The 22,103-nt window shown below is 45.2% G+C and overlaps 2 protein-coding genes across 2 annotated transcripts in view; one reads left to right on the top strand and one right to left on the bottom strand.

Moving 5' to 3' along the window:
- Window positions 1-16,106, bottom strand: part of LOC147012386 (serine/threonine-protein phosphatase 2A 56 kDa regulatory subunit alpha isoform-like) — a 100,994-nt gene extending 84,888 nt beyond the window's left edge. Inside the window, exons 1-3 of the mRNA XM_085856494.1 lie at window positions 15,859-16,106; window positions 15,520-15,702; window positions 12,060-12,256 (exon numbers count right to left, since the gene is read on the bottom strand). Coding sequence (XP_085712620.1) covers window positions 12,060-12,256; window positions 15,520-15,670 — 348 coding nt within the window. The 5' untranslated portion in view covers window positions 15,671-15,702; window positions 15,859-16,106. The remainder of the gene's footprint in view (window positions 1-12,059; window positions 12,257-15,519; window positions 15,703-15,858) is intronic.
- A 317-nt stretch (window positions 16,107-16,423) lies between these two features.
- The window catches only part of LOC147012388 (uncharacterized), a 9,624-nt gene continuing 3,944 nt past the window's right edge, over window positions 16,424-22,103 (top strand). The window contains exons 1-2 of the mRNA XM_085856495.1: window positions 16,424-16,595; window positions 16,729-17,590. Coding sequence (XP_085712621.1) covers window positions 16,594-16,595; window positions 16,729-17,269 — 543 coding nt within the window. The 5' untranslated portion in view covers window positions 16,424-16,593 and the 3' untranslated portion in view covers window positions 17,270-17,590. The remainder of the gene's footprint in view (window positions 16,596-16,728; window positions 17,591-22,103) is intronic.

Here is a 22,103-nt window from a genome sequence, read left to right on the forward strand (position 1 = left end):
TCTGAGGTCTGAAACCACCACGTTTTTTGGCCTGCTCAACCATGCTTTTATTTGGAACAGGCTGCAATGATTTCTTAACGATAAATAGATGTAAGCTCCAGATTTGAAAATATCAGCAGTTCCAACTCCGAAAAAAGTGTTGATTTCTTCAATTTGGATATTGCACGGGCGTTTCCGGGTACACTGTTGTATCAACGGCAACTGGTAATCGCTTGCTAAGCCAGGCATTCCGTTGGAGTGCTTGAGTGCTTAAGCCACTTGCCAAATTGCACAGTACAGTTCGTGTCCTGTCAGGGATGTGCAGTCAACAGTTACTACAAGGTAGAGGTACGTACACAGCACACACGGACGTGGTACATATGGGTAGATTTGGATCTGTAAGGACTCTCCATGGATGTGTGGACATGCTATGCCTGTAACGGGTGCCGTGGTGGCAAAGTTTCATTCCATATCTTATCGAGGTTCTGTACGGTTTTCTTTTGTCCTCCCGCCTGTTTCGAAAGCATTTGGTTTTCCGATTTACTTTACAAAGGTTTAAATGGTTTCGCTTTGGGAGTTTCAAAGCAAAATAGATTTGATAATGCCCGATTTCTGAGCCATTTACCATATGAACGTGTTTTCTAAATTAACGAGCCAATTTTTTTTCCACCCATCAAACGCAGCTGTTTATAAAGAATAATGTTTGTCAACATCTTCCTGAAACATCGACATAAATGCAATGTTGTTTTTCGGTGAAACCTACTCAAAGTTTCTGGGTTGTATATAGTACGTATTGTAGTTGGTAATCACACCGACTCCAACCTGCCAATTCCCGAAGCGCGCGCGCGTGTGTGTGTGTGTGTGTGTGTGTGTGTGTGTGTGTGTGTGTGTGTGTGTGTGTGTGTGTGTGTGTGTGTGTGTGTGTGTGTGTGTGTGTGTGTGTGTGTGTGTGTGTGTGTGTGTGTGTGTGTATGTGTGTGTGTGTGTTTCAGAATGTGAAATGGAGTCCTCCCAGGGTGGGCTCAAAGTATCCACCTTCATTTCGCTGAAGGGTCACAAATTCATGGACGAAGCTGTGAAGTTTTCTGTTCTCAAAGTTTTGTGCCGAGGACTCTCTCCAGGACCGTCACTGAACCCCGGACAGCTTCCAACTGTAGTTTGTTTGTAGTAATATTCCCAAGGATGGTTTTTAGCTCACATGTGAAGGCCCTGTCACACCTTGACGGTTTAGCCAGCATATGCCGACATATGAAAAATTTGGCGAATACGCTATGGGTAAGTTTTGTATACATTAAGAGCATGCTGAAGCACGCTGGCATACGTCGTAGTACGCCGAGCTCGTCGACAAATTTCAAGCATGCTCAAAATTTTTCGACGTGCTCGGCGTATGACTCGCACGTTCCGCATACGCTGGCCATAAGTTGTAGGCACGTTATGCGATCGTTGACACACGTTACTTGTAAGTTACTCATAAGTCCAAATACGTCGAGGTAATGTCTAGCGTACCCAAAACTTGTTTCTAACCTATGAGCAACGTGCTTTGAACTTATGTGCAACGTATCTCAAATGCATATTGACGTATGTAGACATATTTGACGTCTTCTAGACGACCACAGAACTTACTGAACGTGTTTCTAACTTAGAGCTACCGTATAATGGCGTATTGGCAGCGTTTAGGGGAATTGGTATATAAAAATGGGGTTCACACAGGAGGAACCCATCAGTGTTTCAGACTACATGGTGAGTTGATGCCCCTATCAGTAGTAGTAGTAGTAGTAGTAGTAGTAGTAGTAGTAGTAGGTGAGCGTGTCAGTAGTAGTAGAAGTAGTAGAAGAAAGTCCATGTCAGTCGTAGTAGGTGAGCGTGATGGGGAGTGTGTGGGTGATGATGGATCCTCCTTGCGTCCGCGTCCACGGCCACGGCCAGGAGACTTCTTTGCAGCATTCTTCGAAATTTTCTTCGGCATGACGGTGATGTTGACACTTCGATGTCTAGTGCGGTTATGATTTGAATCGTCGAGCGGCAGCCTTTTAATAGGCTACGCCACGTGATCGTCGGCGATATGCTGCCGCGCGCTATGCATAAGTTAGACTATCGTTGGGCATAGGTTGTGAACACTGACAACACGCTAAACATTCGGTGGTATAAGTTATCGAAACGTTCTGTGTACGTTACTAATACGTTTTGCATACATCCAACTCATTATGAATACGCCCAAAACTGAAAAAAAACATCAATAGCTCAGCGTACGCCAGCGTTTTACATACATTTTGATAAGTTGCCATACACTGGCTAAAACGTCAAGGTGTGACAGGGCCCTAATGTAGCTCCGGGGAGATTATGGGATGGTGTGTCATCCGTCCACAAATAATTGCAACTTCTTCTCAGAAACTACACATACGATTTCAATGAAATTTGACCACAACCTTCATCACCCATGATGGCATAAAAAAATGGAGGTCTGAAGGGGTCTACAAAGGGAGTTTACGGGGAGTGGGTTACCTCCCCAAAACGGCATTTGCTTTCTTCTCAAATGATACACACAATTCCGATGAAACTTCACGACAACCTTCATCAGCCATGACCTACCAAAGATTGTTCATAACATTAAAAAAAATTGGGGTCTGAGGGGGTCTACAGGGGCTTGCCCCCCAAAATATGTATTTGCTTTCCTTTCTGAAACCATATACACACAGTTTCGATGAAATTTCACCACAACTTTTATCACCCGTGATGTACCAGGGTTTGTTCATGGCATTACAAAAATATATTTTTTAAAACATCCAAAAGGTATTTACTTCTTTCTCCATTATATATTTTGTGGATCATCCATGCCTACCAGTGGTTGCTTGGTTATCTTCGCCAGCCACTACCAGGTGAGTGCCCAGGGGTATTGCCCCTATGTTTAATATCTCTGTGAGGTTATTTGCCATCAATCCTGTAGCTCCAGCTATCACTGGTACAACTTCGGCATTCTTCAGCTTCCAGTATCTTTTCACTTCATTCTTGAGGTCTTGGTGTTTGGTCATTTTCTTGATTTCTGCATCACTTAGCCAAAAATGACTGGGATCAACACCTCAATCAGCAATGCCTTCTTCTCTTTCTTGTACTTAAGTATGCTATCTGGTTGCAACACTTTGTTTTCGATGTTCACGCTCTACGGGATCATTAGCTCGTACGGGAGCGATACTTCCATGTTTTCAGTGATTACTTTTGGTTCATGTCCCCACAAATTTTCTGGAACTGGGAAATCAAAGTTTTTGTAGATGTGCCAGCGGATTACTTTATAAACTCTGCTGTCGTTGTGTGTACAGCTGTTCTGACATGAGTTTGTTTTTGTATGTTTGTTTGGTCATTAAGCATAACATATCATTCTCTTTACTTACCCCACCTACACCCTCACCTTTCTCTCTCTCTCCTCTCCCCCCTCCTCTCCTCCCATCCTTCCCTCCTCCCTCCTTTCTCCTCTCTTTCCCACCCCTCCCTCCTCTCTCGAGCCCCCTCCTTAATACCCCCCCCCACGGGTCAGCGAGGCGACGGGTTATATTTGCCAATATGTATGCATATATATATATATATATATATATATATATATATATATATATATATATATATATATATATATATATATATATATATATATATATATATATATATATAATAAAGGAAGCTTGGAGGGAAATATATACATAATAATGGAAGCTTGGAGGGAAATATATACATAATAATGGAAGCTTGGAGGGAAAGTATTGTTACGGAAATGGCCCTTAGTAGGCTACTAAATATAGGATTAGCTCAGACCCCCCATTAAATGCATGTTAAGCTAGGCTGTTCGGTAAAATGGACGTTACATGTGTGTCGGGAGGTGTAGGATGCATGTTATTTGTTTGTGCAGTGGTGGTATGCAGAGAGCTCCCTCTTCTTCTTTCCCCCATACGGACGATAGGCCCCGCCCAGTCGACTGAGGGGGAGTGGCCTGGACAGGGAGGTGGAGCTAAGGGGAGGAGCCAGTGGCTTTGAAGCGAGCGAACGAAGAAGAGACAGTGGTGATTCTGCCGGGAGAGAAACTGCACCTTGGTGCGCCAGGTCTGCCTTCTGTGGCCTGGAGAAGCGAGCCAGGGCCGAAGGAAGAGGCAGGGAAAGGACTGCAGGAGGTCTGTCTGCCATCGGCTGGATGAGAGACGACTGGTGGGAGTCGTGATCCCCTGTGTAGGGGACGGCTGTGTCCGTCTGCGATCTGCTTCGTCAAGGAGGCCTGGTGAACAAGCCAGGCCTGGACTTGTATGCTGGACCTTGAGAGAAACCAGCTGGGACCCATCGTCGATCTGGCGGTCTTGTGCCGTCGACCTTACGCAGGGTCAGATGGCGTGGAGACCGCGTGCGGTGCGAAAAAGGAAGGCGAGCGCCGTCTCGCCACGCGGCGTGTTCGCGCTTGGGCTCAAATCCGTGGACATCGGCTTGTTACGAGCGACATTTGTGCTTTTGACACTTTCCTCTCGTCCATGAAACATCAAGTACTCATCACCAAGTCTTGTCTGCATGCTGTCTGTCTGTCTTGTCTGCATGTTGTTTCAGGCATATCTCGGTAGGGACCCCCTCGAAACCCGTAGTTCCCTAGTTTAGAATGGGTTATAGATTGTTAATAACATTGTCGTGAATATTTTGCTAGTGTTGTATTCCCCGATGTTCCCCAATAAATCTGGTTGGTTCGTATGAAGTTTCCGCTATGAGGAACGATCCGTTCGATTGGTATATAAAACCAAAATAGTTACAGACTGGCAGAAAACGCTCGGCATCTGACAAAACCAGTCTGTAACCGGGGTTCTATTTCCCCAACTGGTAAGGTCCAGGATTACGTTGGAATCGCGATTGAAGACGCATGACCCGAGGCCTGTGCCGAGCCAGCCGGCATTATAAACCCCGGAGACGGTGGTGGTGAGGGTGGCGTCAAGAGTCGGGTGAGAATCCCGCCACCCCGGATCCGCAACAGTATTATGTATGTATGTATTATCAACTCCTCTGAGATGATTTGACATAGGAAGGTAAAACTTTCAGGGATTAATGAGGGCACCCACGTGGAAGTTTTGTTTGACTCCATTACATTTTGAAAAAAAAAATAATGTTTTTTTTCACCCATCTTGGGATGGGGAGGAGGGGGGTCATGAATTTTCAAAATGTCTGATAAGGGGGCATAAATCGACAAAATTTTACAAAATAAAAGTTGCACGAAATAGTCGATTTAGTGAGGGCGGATATATTCACATCATGAAAATATTGAATGCTTTGGCCAGAATTCTTGGAAAAAACAAAAAACAAAAAAAAAAAAAAAAAAAAAAAGAGGAAAAAAAATATATATTTTGGGAAAATATATTGTTTGTGGCAAAAATTGAATTGCAATTCAAATCAGAATGGCACTCGTTAGAATGCATACCTCCACCAGGCTGAACAGTTTACGTTTTGTATCCCACTGATAGGCCAGATCTGCATCTGGAGCTGAATCAAAATCGAATCAATTCATCCTTGCCAGACACCCAAACTGGCCACCAAGTTTAGTCCGAATCAGTCTCTAACTTTGGAACTGAACTGCTGGAATCCCAAAAGCTAAATCCGTAGCCCACTGCTGGAACTGAACCAAAATCTAATCAGCTTGTTCTTGTCACCTAACCAACTCATCCACATAGTTTTGTCATAACCCGTCCACAACTTTTTGAAACATCATGATTCACTGTACCGTGTATCGATTTGGCCCCATCTCTCAATGGTGAAGAATCACTTTTAAAATTCTCAGATCCGGATTCGGATCTTCCCCAAGAACGAATCAATACGTCCTTGTCACACACCCAAGCTTCACACCGAATCCAAATCTGTCCAGTATCGTCCGAATCTGTCCACAACTTTTTGAGTTATCCTACAAACAGACAGATGGGCTAACGGACAAACAAAAAACAGGCAGGGGTGAAAACATAATCTCCGTCCAACTTCGGTGGTGGAACACCACATCAACAAAAAGACTGGATTCCATGAGTCACAACGCAAGACAAAGGCGTCAACAAGAATCGGCAGGAAATATTCTGCCCGTGGCGTGGGTATTTGCTCGTAATAACAACTGCAGACGTAGAAGTCGAAGTCGAAATCGAAGAAAATGTTGGATAATTTTTAAAAAGCCTGCCAGATACAACTGAACACAGAATTCAGCAAATTGTGGGACTTCAAATAACACAGAGTAGAGGTGAGCATGAGCCTTGGAGTAACAAAAGTTAACAAACCTGGTGATGTGCAAACGGTCGTCGACACAATCGCAATTCTGTGGGATAATGGCATAACAGTAGCCCACCACCTATCTGTAGAAAGGTGTTCAGTTTTAAAATGGTGCCAAAGTTAAATCACATTATTTTATAACACTCAAGCAACACCCTTGGCAATGTGAGATGATGCTTCTGGTTCCCATGCATGTACAGCTACATTCTGAACATCTATCCATCAACTCTGTCTTTATATATTTTATTAACTTCTCTCATGTTTGAGAATCCAAATTTTCTGAAATCTTATTTTTCTGAATAGTTTCCCTTTTAGGAATTGTTCTGGTGAAAATTGCTCCTTCATTGCTCACATTTGTGAGCCTTTCTCCAAGCAAGCGAGGCACATGCCGTCACACGACCGGCAAAGGAAAAGGGAGTTTTTCCAGAATTATAGCCATAGGCTAAACAGAAAGGCGGCAGAAAGGTTTGCATTGGGAATGAGGGAAGTTGCATTGTATTAATCTCGAGAAGGGTGGAGAGGCAAAAAGGGAGGAACTGTAACCGATACCGTGATTGGTCAGGGAAGACAATAGAAAATAATTCCAGGAAGAGAAAAGTTACAAAATATTCTATACCAATGTCAGGAGATTAAATAATAACATGGAAGAGCTTGAAACTGGTGCGGACAGTGAAGCATATGATAAAGTTTCTGAAAAGTCTGAGTGAAGAAAAGGAGAGTTCGGAAGGTAATCTGGCATGGATCTTTCACTCAGAGAGTGTTAATGCAAGAATGATCTCCACGCAAAGGTAGTTGCAGCAGAAACAATCGAAGACTTTAAACCGGATTCAGACAGGAAGGTACCTCGAAGCAATGGAGATATAAGGATACTGGATATTGGAAGGACTGGTAGGTAGATTAGGTATGGATGGGCAATTATACACATATAATGATTGTGATATCTGTGTCAAGAGAGAGGGTCTTGTCAAGTGAATGTGCTGTCGATGTTGGTTAATCCCTCACCCAACAACACACTCCACAGGTGAAATTAGGTTGATAAACTGAAACATTAGATTGATGTGATGTGATGTGAATAGAGAACAAACAAAATGTCCTCCTCCGATGTCAAAGTGCTTGATACATCCTCTTCACGAGTAATTGCATAACAAACTAGAATGCCAGGCTGAACAGTTTATATTTTGTATCAAAACTGACAGCCCGGATCTGGATTCGGACTGGAACTAAAATGTAATCGGCTTGTTCTTGTCACCTACCCAACTCATCCACCAAGTTTCGTCCGAATCAGTCCGCAACTTTTCGAAATATCATGCTATATAATTCGTTTTAGCCCCATCACTCAAGGGTGAAGAATCACTTTAAAATAAAATAAAAAAATTAAAACATCATATGTGGATTCAGATCTTCACCAAAATCTCATCGATTTGTCCTCATCAAATACCGACCCAACTGTCCACCAAGATTCGTCCGAACCTCTCCATAACTTTTTGAGATACCGTGCTAGATATCATCTCTCAATGGTGAAGAATCACTTAAAAATTCCTGTAGCCGGATCCAGATCCAGATCTTCTCCAAAATCTGATCAGTTTCTCCTTGTCACACATCCAACCTGTCCACCAAATGTCATCCGAATCTGTTCACATTTTTTTTTTAAGATATTCTACACACAAACAAACAGCAAGCTGGGATAAGATTTGCTTTATAAACATATGGGCCCACACCTTTGTGGAAACCATTGCTTTCACTGTACTTGGTGTCCCTCATTTACCCAGATGTTTCCATTTTTTTGTGCACTACCTGTAGTTATTGTCAGGTCAGGCCAGATTAGATGAATGACTTGCTACAGGTACCATGTAAACCTGTTTCATGGTCGGGTTGTCAGCGACTAAACAGTCTCCCCCACTAAGATTCTTGGTGAGGAGGGTGTATGACATGGACACCCAACAGGATGAAAAACAAAACCTGTCAAAGAGTGGAGGAGCTCCTTGTGAACCAACGGCCATCATATCTATTGCCCAACTGTGTCTGCAGACGTCCTCCTGCAATTGGGTTTCCTTTTTTTAGGGGGTGGGTGGTAGGATTTACACTCTGGCCGCCGTAAAACACTTCATTCCGCAAAACCCATAAATGCAAAGAAAACTGAAAACCCACTTCGTGGGAGGATGTCCTGTGCTGCTGCCCTCCACAGAACAGCTCAATGGATGATGGGATTGTGGAAAAGCCTTCAGGACCCCCATTCTTTGATGATGTAGGAGGAAAACTACAGGGAAAACTTGCTGGGTCGGGTTGTGGTGGTGTGTCGGGGTGGTGCTGAGGTGTCGTCCACTAGGAAGTGGTCTCCTTGAGCTAACCTGAGGTGGTTCCTTCAGGTGGGTGCCTGGAATGTCCTATCCCTAAGAGAGGATGATCACCTGTCTCTGTATTCATCAGCGTTTGAACATCGGTATTGCATCAATCTCTGAGTTTGGAAGACCAGAGAGTGGCAAGATCATGGTGGGTGGTTACACCTACTATTTGCCTGGTTGATCTGATGGTTACCATGCCCAAGGAGTTGCTGTTGATGTGTCCAATAAGCTGACTCCAATGATAATTGAGGTAACACCGGTCAATGAGTGTATTATGAGACTAAGGGTTCATCATTCCTTGGGTGTGGTGGTGGTTGTATGGCAGTTTAGCTGCCGATGTAGCAATCATTTCTTGAAATGCGACTGTGTCGCTGATGCAGTGCCTCTCTACCAGTACACACACTGGAACTGGTACTCATTTCACCGACCTCAGAAGGATGACAGGCTGAGACAACCCCCTGGTGTATTAATTCAGCGGCCAACGGGGCTTGAACTCAGGACCCTCGGATCCTAAGCGGCCACCCGAACCACTGAGCCAACACCAGGCTTCATTGGGTGTCATTTCTCTGGTCTCTGCATATGCTCCGACTGAGGTGAGTGATCTCACCGTGAAGGACGCATTCTACGCCACGCTCGAGTCTGAAGTTGATCAGTGCCCCAGGCGAGATACTGTTCTCGTCTTGGGGGATTTCAATGCATCAATTGGAACTGATAGGGATATTTATGAGACGTGTGTTGGTCCCCATGGGTCTGGAACTGTGAACCAGAATAGCATGAAGTTCCTTGACTTTGCAAGAAGTCATGGATTAGGGTGACTGGTTCATGGTTTCAGCACCCACAGGCTCATTGCTGAACTTGGAATTCCAATGCTGGTGGTGTAGCAAAGGAGATTGATCACGTGCTCGTTGATGGTCGCTGGAGGATGATCCAGAACTGCAGGGTCTACCGGAGTGCTCATTTCCTCAATACTGACCACAGGCCTGTTGTAGCAACTCTGAAATTGCAGCTTAAATCCAGGAGAATGGTACCATCCCAGTTTAGGCTGGATGTTGGCAAGCTCAAGGATGAAAGGGGAGCTGAGGAGTTTGCAAACAGGCTGAGTGGGAATTTGGGGGGTCTGGGTGATTTGGGGTATACTGAAGAATTGTGGAGTGCCATCAAGGCTACAATCCTTGATGTTGCCGGTGGATGTCTTGGAACTCACCGTAGGGCAAAGAAGAATTTTGTCTCTCAAGGGACATTGGATACCATTGACCAGAGTCATAGGGCCAGACTTAATGGCAGAGCTGAGCTGTTCAGGGAGTTGAGGTGTTATACTGTACGTGCGCCAAGGGTGGACAAGGAAGCCAATGTGTGAGGAATTTGTGAGGGGGTAGAGCATCACCTGTGGTCAAGTGATTCTCGTCCTGCTTACAGGGGAAATTGCGCATCACATTCCTCCAAGCCCGTCCCTTGGTGTACTGCAGTTAGAGCGGAGGGTGGTGGGCTCTTGACAGGAGAGTCCAAAGTGAAAACTCGCTGGGCCAGTGACTTTGAGCAGCTGTCGAGTTGGATGTCAGGGGTGTTACTATCCCTATTTCTGACGCTCCAATCAACTGTGATCCACCTTCGTTTGTGGAAACATGGGCTGCGGTGAACCGGTTGAAACGGTAAAGCTCCTGGAATCTGTGGCATCGATGCCAAACTTCTCAAGGCTGGTGGGAATGCTGTACTCGTGTCGTTGCATGCAGTTCTGTGCTCTATTTGGAACAAAGGCATCATCGCAACTGACTGGAAGAGAGGCCTTGTTCCTCTCTGTAAAGGGAAGGGTGATCGCTTGGACTGCAACAACTCCCGAGGGGTGACGCTGCTCTCAGTGCCGGGAAAGGTCTCTGCTCGGATAATTATTGATAGGGTTCGCCACCTTCTTCTTGAGCACCAGCGCTCAGAGCAGTCAGGCTTCACACCAAAGAGGTCAACGATTGACCGTATCCTTGCTCTCCGGGTCCTCACCGAATGCAGATGAGAGTTTCGGCAGGGGCTGCTTGCAGCCTATGTTGATCTCTGCAAAGCGTTTGATTCAGTGAATCGGGATGCCGTCTGGAGGGTTCTTGGTCTTCGTGGGGTGCCACTAAAATGGATCAATCTGATGTATGAACTATACACTGTTACTGAGAGTGCTGTGAGATGTGGTGATTCCATCTCTGTCTTATTCCCAGTTGTTACTGGAGTTTGTCAGGGGTGAGTACTGGCTCCACACTTTTTAGCACTTGTATGGACTGGATTCTGGGGAGGATGTCGGAGAGATCAAGCTGTGGTGCATCGTTTGGGAACGTCAAGATCTCTGACCTTGATTTCGCAGACGATTTCTGTGAGAGGTCTCGTCAAAGGATATTGTGCAATCTGTGTGCGTTCTTCATCCCAAAACTACCTTCGCCCACACCCACAAAAAAAAGAAAGAAAGAAAAAGGATAGCAGTGCGAAGAATGCATGCAGGTGGCAGAAGGTCTTGTGCACACTATTCACGTGGCCCCTCCGCCGCCTGTACGCACTCTTCACACTGCTCGCCTTGCTCTTGTGCACTACTCTGCAGCGGAATACTGTGCTCCTGTTTGAGCAGACAGCAGCCACACAAAACACTCGGACACTGTCCTTTAAACACTAATGCGGATAATTATCAGCGGTACATTGGGAATTGGCACCCGTACATTGGCTCCCAGTCCTGTCTAACATCCCACACCCAGATGTGCGCCAGAAGGCAAGAATGCTGATAGAGTTTGACTGCATTAAAGCCAACCCAGAGCTTGCAATCTGTGAAGATCTGAAAAATCCACCAAATATGCGACCCGAGTCACGCAGACCTTTCTGTGGCTCTGCAAACGTTTTGAGCGATGCAGGTTTCAACACAAAGGACAAATGGCACAATCGCTGGACAGACAACAACATTGCGAACAAAGAACTGCTGAGTGATATGACAGAAGAGTCTCCAGGCTTCGACCTCCCCCAGGAACAATGGTCTGTGCTCAACAGGATCTGTACTCTCTATGCAACAACATCATCAAGGCACCTCTACAGATGGAATTTCAAAGACAGCCCAGCATGTGACTTGAGTCACCCACATCAGACTTTTCATCACATTGTGAATGAGTGCCACCTTCGGGAATTTGCTGAAGGATTTAGGACAATTCACCTCCAACAACGGACAGTGCTGTGGCTTGGCCGTCCAACTTCGACCGAGATGTGCGAGCTGTAATTTGTCGTACGCATAATTAGATTGGAGCTGTGCACGAATTCGGGCAACATTCGAAACGTCGGCCCTCCTTGCTGACTTCAACCATATCTTGAGTTCTGATTTTATTAGAAGCTTATCTTATCAACAGGATTCCCACAATGCATTGCAAGTGCGATGTAAAACAGAGATCCCCTATCAATATCGATATTTATTTATAACAACATATACGTCGACACCACTATGCTTCCAGGTGCAAATGTGCAACCCACCATGCGAATGATGTCTGGATAGATGGATTCGGAGAGCACACCGTGTGCTGATGTGATGTGGTCAAGCAGTTCATTTAGGGCCGCCCGCTTCACCTCTTTTCCCTTTACATCCGACACGGAATCGAAGAAATCGAAAATAACACAACACTGCTCCAGCTTCTTGCCAAAGAGCTCGTGTTGCTCTTCCACTGCAGTTTCTGACGAGTAAAGCAAAAAAAATAATAATCAAGGAATCAAGTGTAAATCTAAACATAGTGCAACGACAAGTGAGCGAAATTCAATACATGGTCATTGGCGATGAATACTTGAAGTTAAGCACATCAAAACGATGTCATTGATGATCACCAGAGAGTTCACACAACACGATACCCCGCTCAGGGTTCAGGTGTATACACAGGAGGGCCTTGCCGTTCGCGGAGGTTACAGTTTTGAAAATCTCTGTGAACCGCAAACTTAACAGTTAATTAGGAGGACGGGGAGAAATGGGGTTCGGGACTTGAAGTTTAAAATTTGTCCAAAATGTACCGTTAATTAGCATGTTTGTGAAATTTATTTCCATGAATAAGAGTTATTAAGAAGATGAAATAAGGATGACAGGCCGAGTCAACCCACCAAGCTGTTATTAACGACATGGGCTCAAACTCAAGACCCTGCGATCTTTAAAGCCATCCACCTTAACCGTTTGGCCAACACCAGGATTATTTTCCTGCATGAAGAAGGTAAAAAAATTAAGTTTATGTAATACAGTTATTAAGATCATGAAACTTACCTTTAATAATAATGACGACGATGATAAACGTGATCGCGATGTTGATGACGGCGACGATAAAGACGAGTTCATGGAGATGATGGTACATACTAGTACCCATAATGGCGGAATCTTCTTGAACCCAAAACCCGTGCCACGCCATCTAATGCTAAATATATCGTTACACTCGATTGCATGGTTCTTGGAAAATTTGACTTGATAAACGTTTAAAGAGGTTTTAAAGGCGTATATAAATAAAATTAAATTCTGGGTTTCACCGTCGTTTATCCAGCATCTATTACACCAACCTACCTGACATATTAGGTGAGTTATCGGTGCCTGTCGTATACATGTGCATTGTGACGTCTGTTAAAACAGTACGTTTCCCATTTGGAATTAGTTTCTATTTTAGTGGACTGCCAGGCAGTCAGACGGATACAAATAATATCTCACTTCTGTCTGTGCACGTGCGATTGAGAGGAATTCAGAACCGATGTACGGCAAAACGAAGCGCTCGTCTTCCTATTCAGGTTCCGATTAGTGTTCAAAATATAACCTTCCATTTAAACAAGCTGTTCCTCCATCATAAACTGACGTTCATCGAATATATAAAGCTCCTTCTAACCACTGACTCGACTGACATTTAAGATCGGTGCCTTCCAGGTGACGTAGAAAACTGAAATTTTGCGTGCTGATGGACAGCGAAGCCAGTACACCAGGAAAATAGAAATAATAAAAATTAAAAAAAAATCACAGAATCGTCGGATAACATCCAGAATGAACATATAAGTAAATGAAAAGTAAATGAAAAAAAATGCAGGTGAGTGACCCGAGACAATGGAGAAGCACGGTAACTTTGTGTGCCGACGGATATCGAACCCTGTACACCGGGGGAAAAAATAAAATAAAATAAAATAAAATCACAGAAAAGCATCCGTAAATGAAAATATAAATAAATTAAAATAAATAAATGAAAAATCAAATGCACGTGAGCGACCTGAGACAATGGGGAAACACGGTTTGTATGTTACACAATGTGTAAGCACACCCCGCTAGTAGTGATAAAACCGACGCACGGAGAGACGGATGGACAGACAGACAGACAGACATAAACCAATTGCTTAAGTACCCCGCTTTTCGCTTCGTGTAAGTGGGGTAAAAATAGCAAAAATTCTCCAGTTCCTGCAAATGTAGATGCACCTCAATCTCTTTGGATGTACGCCTCAAACCATGGCAAAATCTTCTTCTTCTTCTTCTTCTTCTTCCTTCGGCTGCTCCCGTTAGGGGGTTGCCACAGCGGATCATCCGTATGATCCGCATAGTGATTTGGCACATGTTTTACGCCGGATGCCCTTCCTGACGCAACCCTGGTCGCCTCTTACGACACAGGGATAAGGTACACCTATTTTAACCGAGGTATACACCGGCCCAGTACACTGGTACTCACTTCGCCGACCTCGGAAGGATGACAGGCTGAATCAACCCCCTGGTGTAATAATTCAGTGGCCCAACGGGGCTTGAACTCAGGACCTTTTGGATCCCAAGCCGCTGCCCTAACCACTGCGCCAACACCAGGCTCAAACCATGGCAAAATCTCTTCCTGAAAATACATTTTGGGACCTCGCTCCAATCGCTGCTGTTACACCGTCACTCAGCCCTGAGAGCACCCAACGGACCTTCCACAACCGCCACACCCTTAAGAGGCCTCGACCCCAACGGTGGCAGCCTCTTCACCGCCTGACCCTCGTCCCTCCGCTACCGGTCACGATGCTGCCAGCCCCTCGTCCCAATCCCTCCACTGCCTGCCTATCGCCCCAACCCCTCCGCCGCTTGACCCTCGCCCCAACCCCTCCGCCGCTTGACCCTCACCCCAACCCCTCTGCCGCTTGACCCTCGCCCCAACCCCTCTGCCGCTTGAACCTCGCCCCAACGCCTCCGCCGCTTGTCCCTCGTCCTAACACCTCCTCCGCCTGACCCTCGCCCTAACACCTCCTCTGCCTGCCCCTATCCCCCACCCCTACACTGCTTGCCCCTCGCCCCAACACCTCCTCCGCCTGCCCCTATCCCCCACTGCCTGCCCCTTGCCCTGAGCGCAGGCACCTCCACCACCACGTCTCCGCCAACACTTACCGCATTGTCATCTGTATGCTCCCATGGTGGTTTCTTTTTTGAATTATGTACTGTATCTCTACTTCACAGATCCAGTCTCCACACCCAAGCCCCTGTGTGTTTGTGCTCCACCACGTCCCGATTTGTGTTCACTTTCAACCACGTTTCTCACACTTTGCACTCAACACTCCTTACATGTACACACGGAAAAACCTTTAATCAATCCATGTCGACAACTGATTGCTGCTGGATGGACTTCGCCTCCACCGGCAGCACTTAACATCATTATCTTCGTCCTCCCATCACGAATCCCTTGCACCTCTTCCTGAACTGGCATTCGCAGCCCCATGATCGATGTACCTGCAAGGTGATCCTCCCGACTGCACCTCCTCCTCCTCCTCCTCCTCCTCCACCACCACACACTCTTTACCCCCCACATTCACCATCCTCACTCTCACTCGCACACCGCACCTCCCCCTTGTGCACACACCTTTTGCCTCGTGGAACAACGTGACAAATCGCGTCGAACATCATCATCATCATCATCATCATCATCATCATCATCATCGCCTCGCAGCCGAACCGCGTTACCTGAAGGCTCACCTTTAAGCAGAGGTAACGGTGTGAGCTCGACCTGGGTGTGCGTGTGAAACTGCGACGATCCCTGCGAGCGCCGCTGCCTGCTGGCCCGATGGAGAGCCTTGCGGCTGAAGCCGTCCACCTTCTCGGCCGCAGTCGTTGCCGCCATCATCATCGCGGCGGCTGCATCCACCTTGGCAAGTCCACCTGAACGTGCGTCCGTCCCTTCAATCCCACTGAACCTACCGCCTGATTACCCGTCAAAGTCACCGGATCTCATGAGCCTACCTGTTATACGGAGATACCAGGACGCCACTATGTGCCTTGTCCCAGTTTTACCTGTACACCTGAGTCACCGCCTACCTGTCTTTTTTTGGCCCGATCACGCACTCCGACTCTCCCAGCTCCTCCCGTACCGGCCAGAGCGACGTGAGGCCTACAGGCCCCGTGCGTCCACTCGCTCAAGCGATCGTCCGTCTCTTCCTATCCTCCCAGCGTATCCCTCTTCTTCTTCTTCACTCACGCTTCCTCCTCTTCCCCCTCCCTTTGCCGCCGCACACTCTCCCGGCACTCTCTGCGTGCCCCTGACGCGGACCTCACCTCGAAAGACTCGACTGCTGTTGTTCTTCTTCTTCTTCTTCTTCTTCTTCTTCTTCTTCTTCTTCTTCTTCTTCTTCTTCTTCTTCTTCTTCTTCTTCTTCTTCTTCCTCCTCCGCTACTTCCTCTTCCTCCTCTTTCTGGATTACATTCTAATTTCACATTTCTATTTCAGCGCGTTCTTTTGTTCATTTTTTTTTCCATTCTCCATTCTTGCTCTCGGTTAAATATTCATATCGGCCGAACGTCGTTTGAATGATCGCCTTATTCCTGGTATTTATTTTGAATTCGAAAATGTACGTTTATTTTTGTTTCCCTTTCAAAATCATATTATTCTTCCTCTTCCTCTTCCTCTTCCTCTTCCTCTTCCTCTTCCTCTTCCTTTCACCTCCTCGCAGTCCGGATGTTGACCGAAGGCTGAGGTGTTCTCGCACGACTGAGGGCTTTTCGGCACGTCCGTTGCTGACGAAGAATTCCTATTCCCCACGCTATTGCCGACTTATGTAAGAGTGGGCAGGTGTTAATTGCGATTGGACAGGTACCTGGATGTGTTGGAGATTGAAGGGAACAGTGGGTATTGACAGGACTTGCGTGTGGATGGTTGATCTTGTGGTACCTGGTGTCGGTGTGCCACAGGCATGATGGACCCAATGACCTCCTCCTGGTGTTGGTGTGCCACAGGCATGATGGACCCAATGGCCTCCTCCTGGTGTCGGTGTGCCACAGGCATGATGGACCCAATGACCTCCTCCTGGTGTTGGTGTGCCACAGGCATGATGGACCCAATGGCCTCCTCTTGGTGTTGGTGTGCCACAGGCATGATGGACCCAATAGCCTCCTCCTGGTGTTGGTGTGTCACATACATGATGGACGCAATGACCTCCTGGTGTCGGTGTGCCACAGGCATGATGGACCCAATGACCTCCTCCTGGTGTTGGTGTGCCACAGGCATGATGGACCCAATGACCTCCTCCTGGTGTTGGTGTGCCACAGGCATGATGGACCCAATGGCCTCCTCCTGGTGTTGGTGTGCCACAGGCATGATGGACCCAATGGCCTCCTCCTGGTGTTGGTGTGCCACAGGCATGATGGACCCAATGGCCTCCTCCTGGTGTTGGTGTGCCACAGGCATGATGGACCCAATGGCCTCCTCCTTGTGCCAATGTTCCTTGTATAATGTCCATGCATTCCTATTTCTAAGCCTCGCATTGGCTTCTTGATTAGGGTGGTTTGCTTGGGATCTTAGGGTCCTGAGTTCGAGCCCTGTTTCCGCTGAATTAACACTGGGTGGGGTTGACTCAGCATGTCATCCTTCTGAGGTTGGTGAAATGAATACCAGTGCACTGGAAGAGGGACGAAGCATCAATGGCACAGCTGCGCTTCCAACAAATGATAGCTACCTGGCATCCAAGCTGCCATACGCAAGAACAGATTCCCATTGCTCAAGTCTTCCTCTTCTTCCCTCTCCCATGCACTTTGCACTCGAGAGAGGCTGAAGGTAAAGACTCGCTGCTTTTCATTGACTTGAAAAGGTATCAGGTATAAAGCTACCCCATGAATGTCGGTATCTTGTTTGTCTATCTAAGAATGGACGACAAACGACAACCAAGTAGTTTTGCTCACACTTCTGAGAAAGCTGTGTGTGCTCACATACATCACATGCATCATACACATGATACACATCTTATACATCACGTAATTCGTATACATAACATACATCAACCATTTTCACAAACATCATACGCATCACACATCAATCATACACATCACATACATGAACCTTCATCACGTATGTCATGCACATCACATACATAACATACATCATACACATCAAACACATCACATGCATCAGCCATCATCACATACATCAAATAGCATTACTTACATCACATGCAACAGACACATCACATACATCACATATATAATATACATCACATACATCACATATATAATATACATCACATACATCACATATATAATATACATCACATACATCACATATATAATATACATCACATACATCACATATATAATATACATCACATACATCACATATATAATATACATCACATACATCACATATATAATATACATCACATACATCACATATATAATATACATCACATACATCATACACATCACATACATCTCACAGACATCACATACATCATACACATCACATATATAATATAAATCACATACGTCACATGCAACAGACACATCACACACATCATGTACATCACATACATCATACACATCACATGCATCAGCCATCATCACGTATATCAAATATCATGACTTACATCACATGCAACAGACACATCACACACATCATGTACATCACATACATAACATATATAATATACATCACGTACATTATACACATCACATATATAATATACATCACATACATATATATATATATATATATATATATATATATATATATATATATATATATATATATATATATATATATATATATATATATATATATATATATATATAAAATTCTTCTTCCTCTTTCGGCTACTCCCGTTAGGGGTCGCCACAGCAGATTACCGGTTATGATCCGCATGATGATTTGGCACAGGTTTTACGCCGGATGCCCTTCCTGACGCAACCCTGGTCGCCTCTTACGACACAGGGATATGGTACACCTATTCTAACCGGGGCATACATCAGGCCCAGTACACTGGTACTCACTTCGCCGACCTCGGAAGGATGACAGGCTGAGTCAACCTCCTGGTGTGTATTAATTCAAGCGGCCAACGGGGCTTGAACTCAGGACCTTTTGAATCCCAAGCCACTACCCTAACCACTACGCCAACACCAGGCTTTTTATATATATAGATATAATATACATCACATATATAAGATACATCACATATAGAATATACATCACATATATAAGATACATCACACATCACATACATCACATATATAATATACATCACATATACAGTATAATATACATCACATACATAAGATACATCACATATATAATATTGTTGCGGATTTCGCGCCCGCCGGCGTGCGGACGGCCACGTAACTCGAATCGCGGCACGTCGCCCACCGGACGGACAATCCAGTCGTGACCCTCTCGGACTAACGCCGGGAACCAGTCACGGGTGGACCTTTCGGTCTCACCGCGATCGAGCCAATCAGCCCCCGCGTGGGATAGGGTTGCTCGCCAAATTCGAACTACCTAAGTACCCACGCGGAGGGTAGACCGGGCGATCGCACCTCGCCGCAGGTCGACTTCGGACACGGGCCACTTAAGCGACCCGTTCCGTACTATCAGAATAACCGAGCGGTGTTATCGTCGACCTCGACGGTTCGATTAATTATCGGGCGTATTCAGCCCACTACCAACCCTTTACGTGAAGCAAGATGAGGGTTCAATGGAGGAAAAAGACGAAGCGAAGCGGGAAACAGTTCAACAATAAAGCACATTTATTCGCGACGAACGGAAAGCACACAAATACAATTCCACCAAATGCACACAAAAAAGAAAACACAATTCCATTTACACAAAAAGCAAACATAAAAGTGAAAACACAGTGCAGAGCTAATACCGACTACCGAGCACACGGCAACACTTATACAATTCTACTTCACAGACGGCGCCGACAACACATACCCAAAACCAAGGAAAAGAAATACCCTCAAGAATGAGGTAGGCCTGGGGCCGAGACCGGGTCGGGCCTACCCGTCTGGTGATGAGACGCGGAGCGGCGATGGCCCCGCAACCCGCGGGCCTCGTGGACAGTGCCTGGCAGGGGGTGGGAACGGGGCCCCCTTGGTCGCACTATCTCAGCGCGGGGGGAAACAGGAGGGGGTTGCTGATGCTCGGGGTATAGAGGATCTTTATTATGTGCGACGAGCGTCTCCACCTCGGCCAGGTCGCGCTGTCGGCCTCCCTCGGGTGCAGCTTCCTGCACGACGCGAGCACCCCCTCGTCTGGTGTCGCCGCCTTTCCACAGCTCCGTCCCCTCCGTTCCGACTCCAACGCACACGACGAGCAGCTCCACCGCCCGCGAAGTCTTGACCCTTTGCTTCCGACTCTCCTCTTCTTGACTCTCCGACCCGTTCTGCTGACTCTCTCGTTCCTTTTGACTCTCTTGCAACTCTCGTTCTGCTGACTCTTCTTTTTAATCTTTCTGACTGACGAACACCGTCCTTTTATCCCCCCCGTAACTTCGCCTTTGACCCCCTCCCTTTGACCTTTCACCTCGCTCCCCATTGGCCCGAGAAAAAGTGGGCGTGAAGGCTTTTTGATCCACAAATTTGCATATATCGATCGCCCTGGGGGCGGGGCCAATTCGCCCCTCGCTCACCGATTGGACGGCAAAAAGTGGGCGTGTGTCGTTTTTGATCCGTTTTTGAAGCAGAAAATCCGTGATTTTGTACACGCTGTTCGACGCGCGTTCTGCATGAGTCCAACACCGGTACCCACAGCGGGGCAAGAACGGTGGCGATGCTACGGTTGTGAGGTGTGCGTGAAGGTCGTGGCGGTTGTGGTGAAGCGGTGGTTGTGGTCGGTGGTTGATGTTGTGGTTGTGATCATGGCGGTTGGTCCAAAATAAAGATAGTAAAAGAAAAACGGCTATCCTGAAGAGTCGCAGCTCGCATAAATGACATGTATTCCCACTAGACAACGGGTTTGGGCCTAACTACACATGCACTTACCGAGATACCTCACCTAAGGGACCTGAATGGTGGTTTGCGAATCTGGTAACCACAACAATATACATCACATATATATATAATACACATTACATACATCACATATATAATATACATCACTCAGCCTGTCATCAAGCTCAGTTTGACTCAGCCTGTCATCCTTGCGAGGTCGGCGAAGTGAGTACCAGTGTACTGGGCCGGTGTATACCCCGGTTAAAATAGGTGTACCATATCCCTGTGTCGTAAGAGGCGACCAGGGTTGCGTCAGGAAGGGCATCCGGCGTAAAACATGTGCCAAATCACTAAGCGGATCATACGGATGATCCGCTGTGGCGACCCCTAACGGGAGCAGCCGAAAGAAGAAGAAGATATAATATACATCACATATATAATATACATCACATATATAATATACATCACATACATCACATACATCACATATATAATATACATCACATACATCATACACATCACAAATATAATATACATCACATATATATATATATATATATATATATATATATATATATATATATATATATATCATATACATTACATATATAAGATACATCAAATATAGAATATACATCACATACATAATATACATCACATACATCACATACATCACATCTATAATATACATCACATACATCACAAAAATATAATATACATCAAATATATAAGATACATCACATATAGAATATACATCACATACATAATACACATCATACATCACATATAGAATATACATCACATATATAAGATACATCACATATATAATATACATCACATATATAATATAATATAATATACATCACATATATAATATACATCACATACATTACATATATAATATACATCACACATCACATACATCACATATATAATATACATCACATATACAGTATAATATACATCAGATACATCACATATATAATATACATCACATACATCACATATATAATATACATCACTTACATAATATACATCACATACATCACATACATAATATACATCACATACATCACATACATAATATACATCACATACATCACATATATATATAATATACATCACATATACAAGATACATCACATACATAATATACATCACATATATAATATAATATACATCACATATATAATATACATCACATACATTACATATATAATATACATCACACATCACATACATCACATATATAATATACATCACATATACAGTATAATATACATCAGATACATCACATATATAATATACATCACATATATAATATACATCACATACATCACTTACATAATATACATCACATACATCACATA

Source organism: Eptatretus burgeri, chromosome 15 (assembly GCF_056783735.1).
Source record: "Eptatretus burgeri isolate ZD-2024b chromosome 15, Ebu_testis_v1, whole genome shotgun sequence".
Lineage (NCBI taxonomy): Eukaryota > Metazoa > Chordata > Myxini > Myxiniformes > Myxinidae > Eptatretus > Eptatretus burgeri.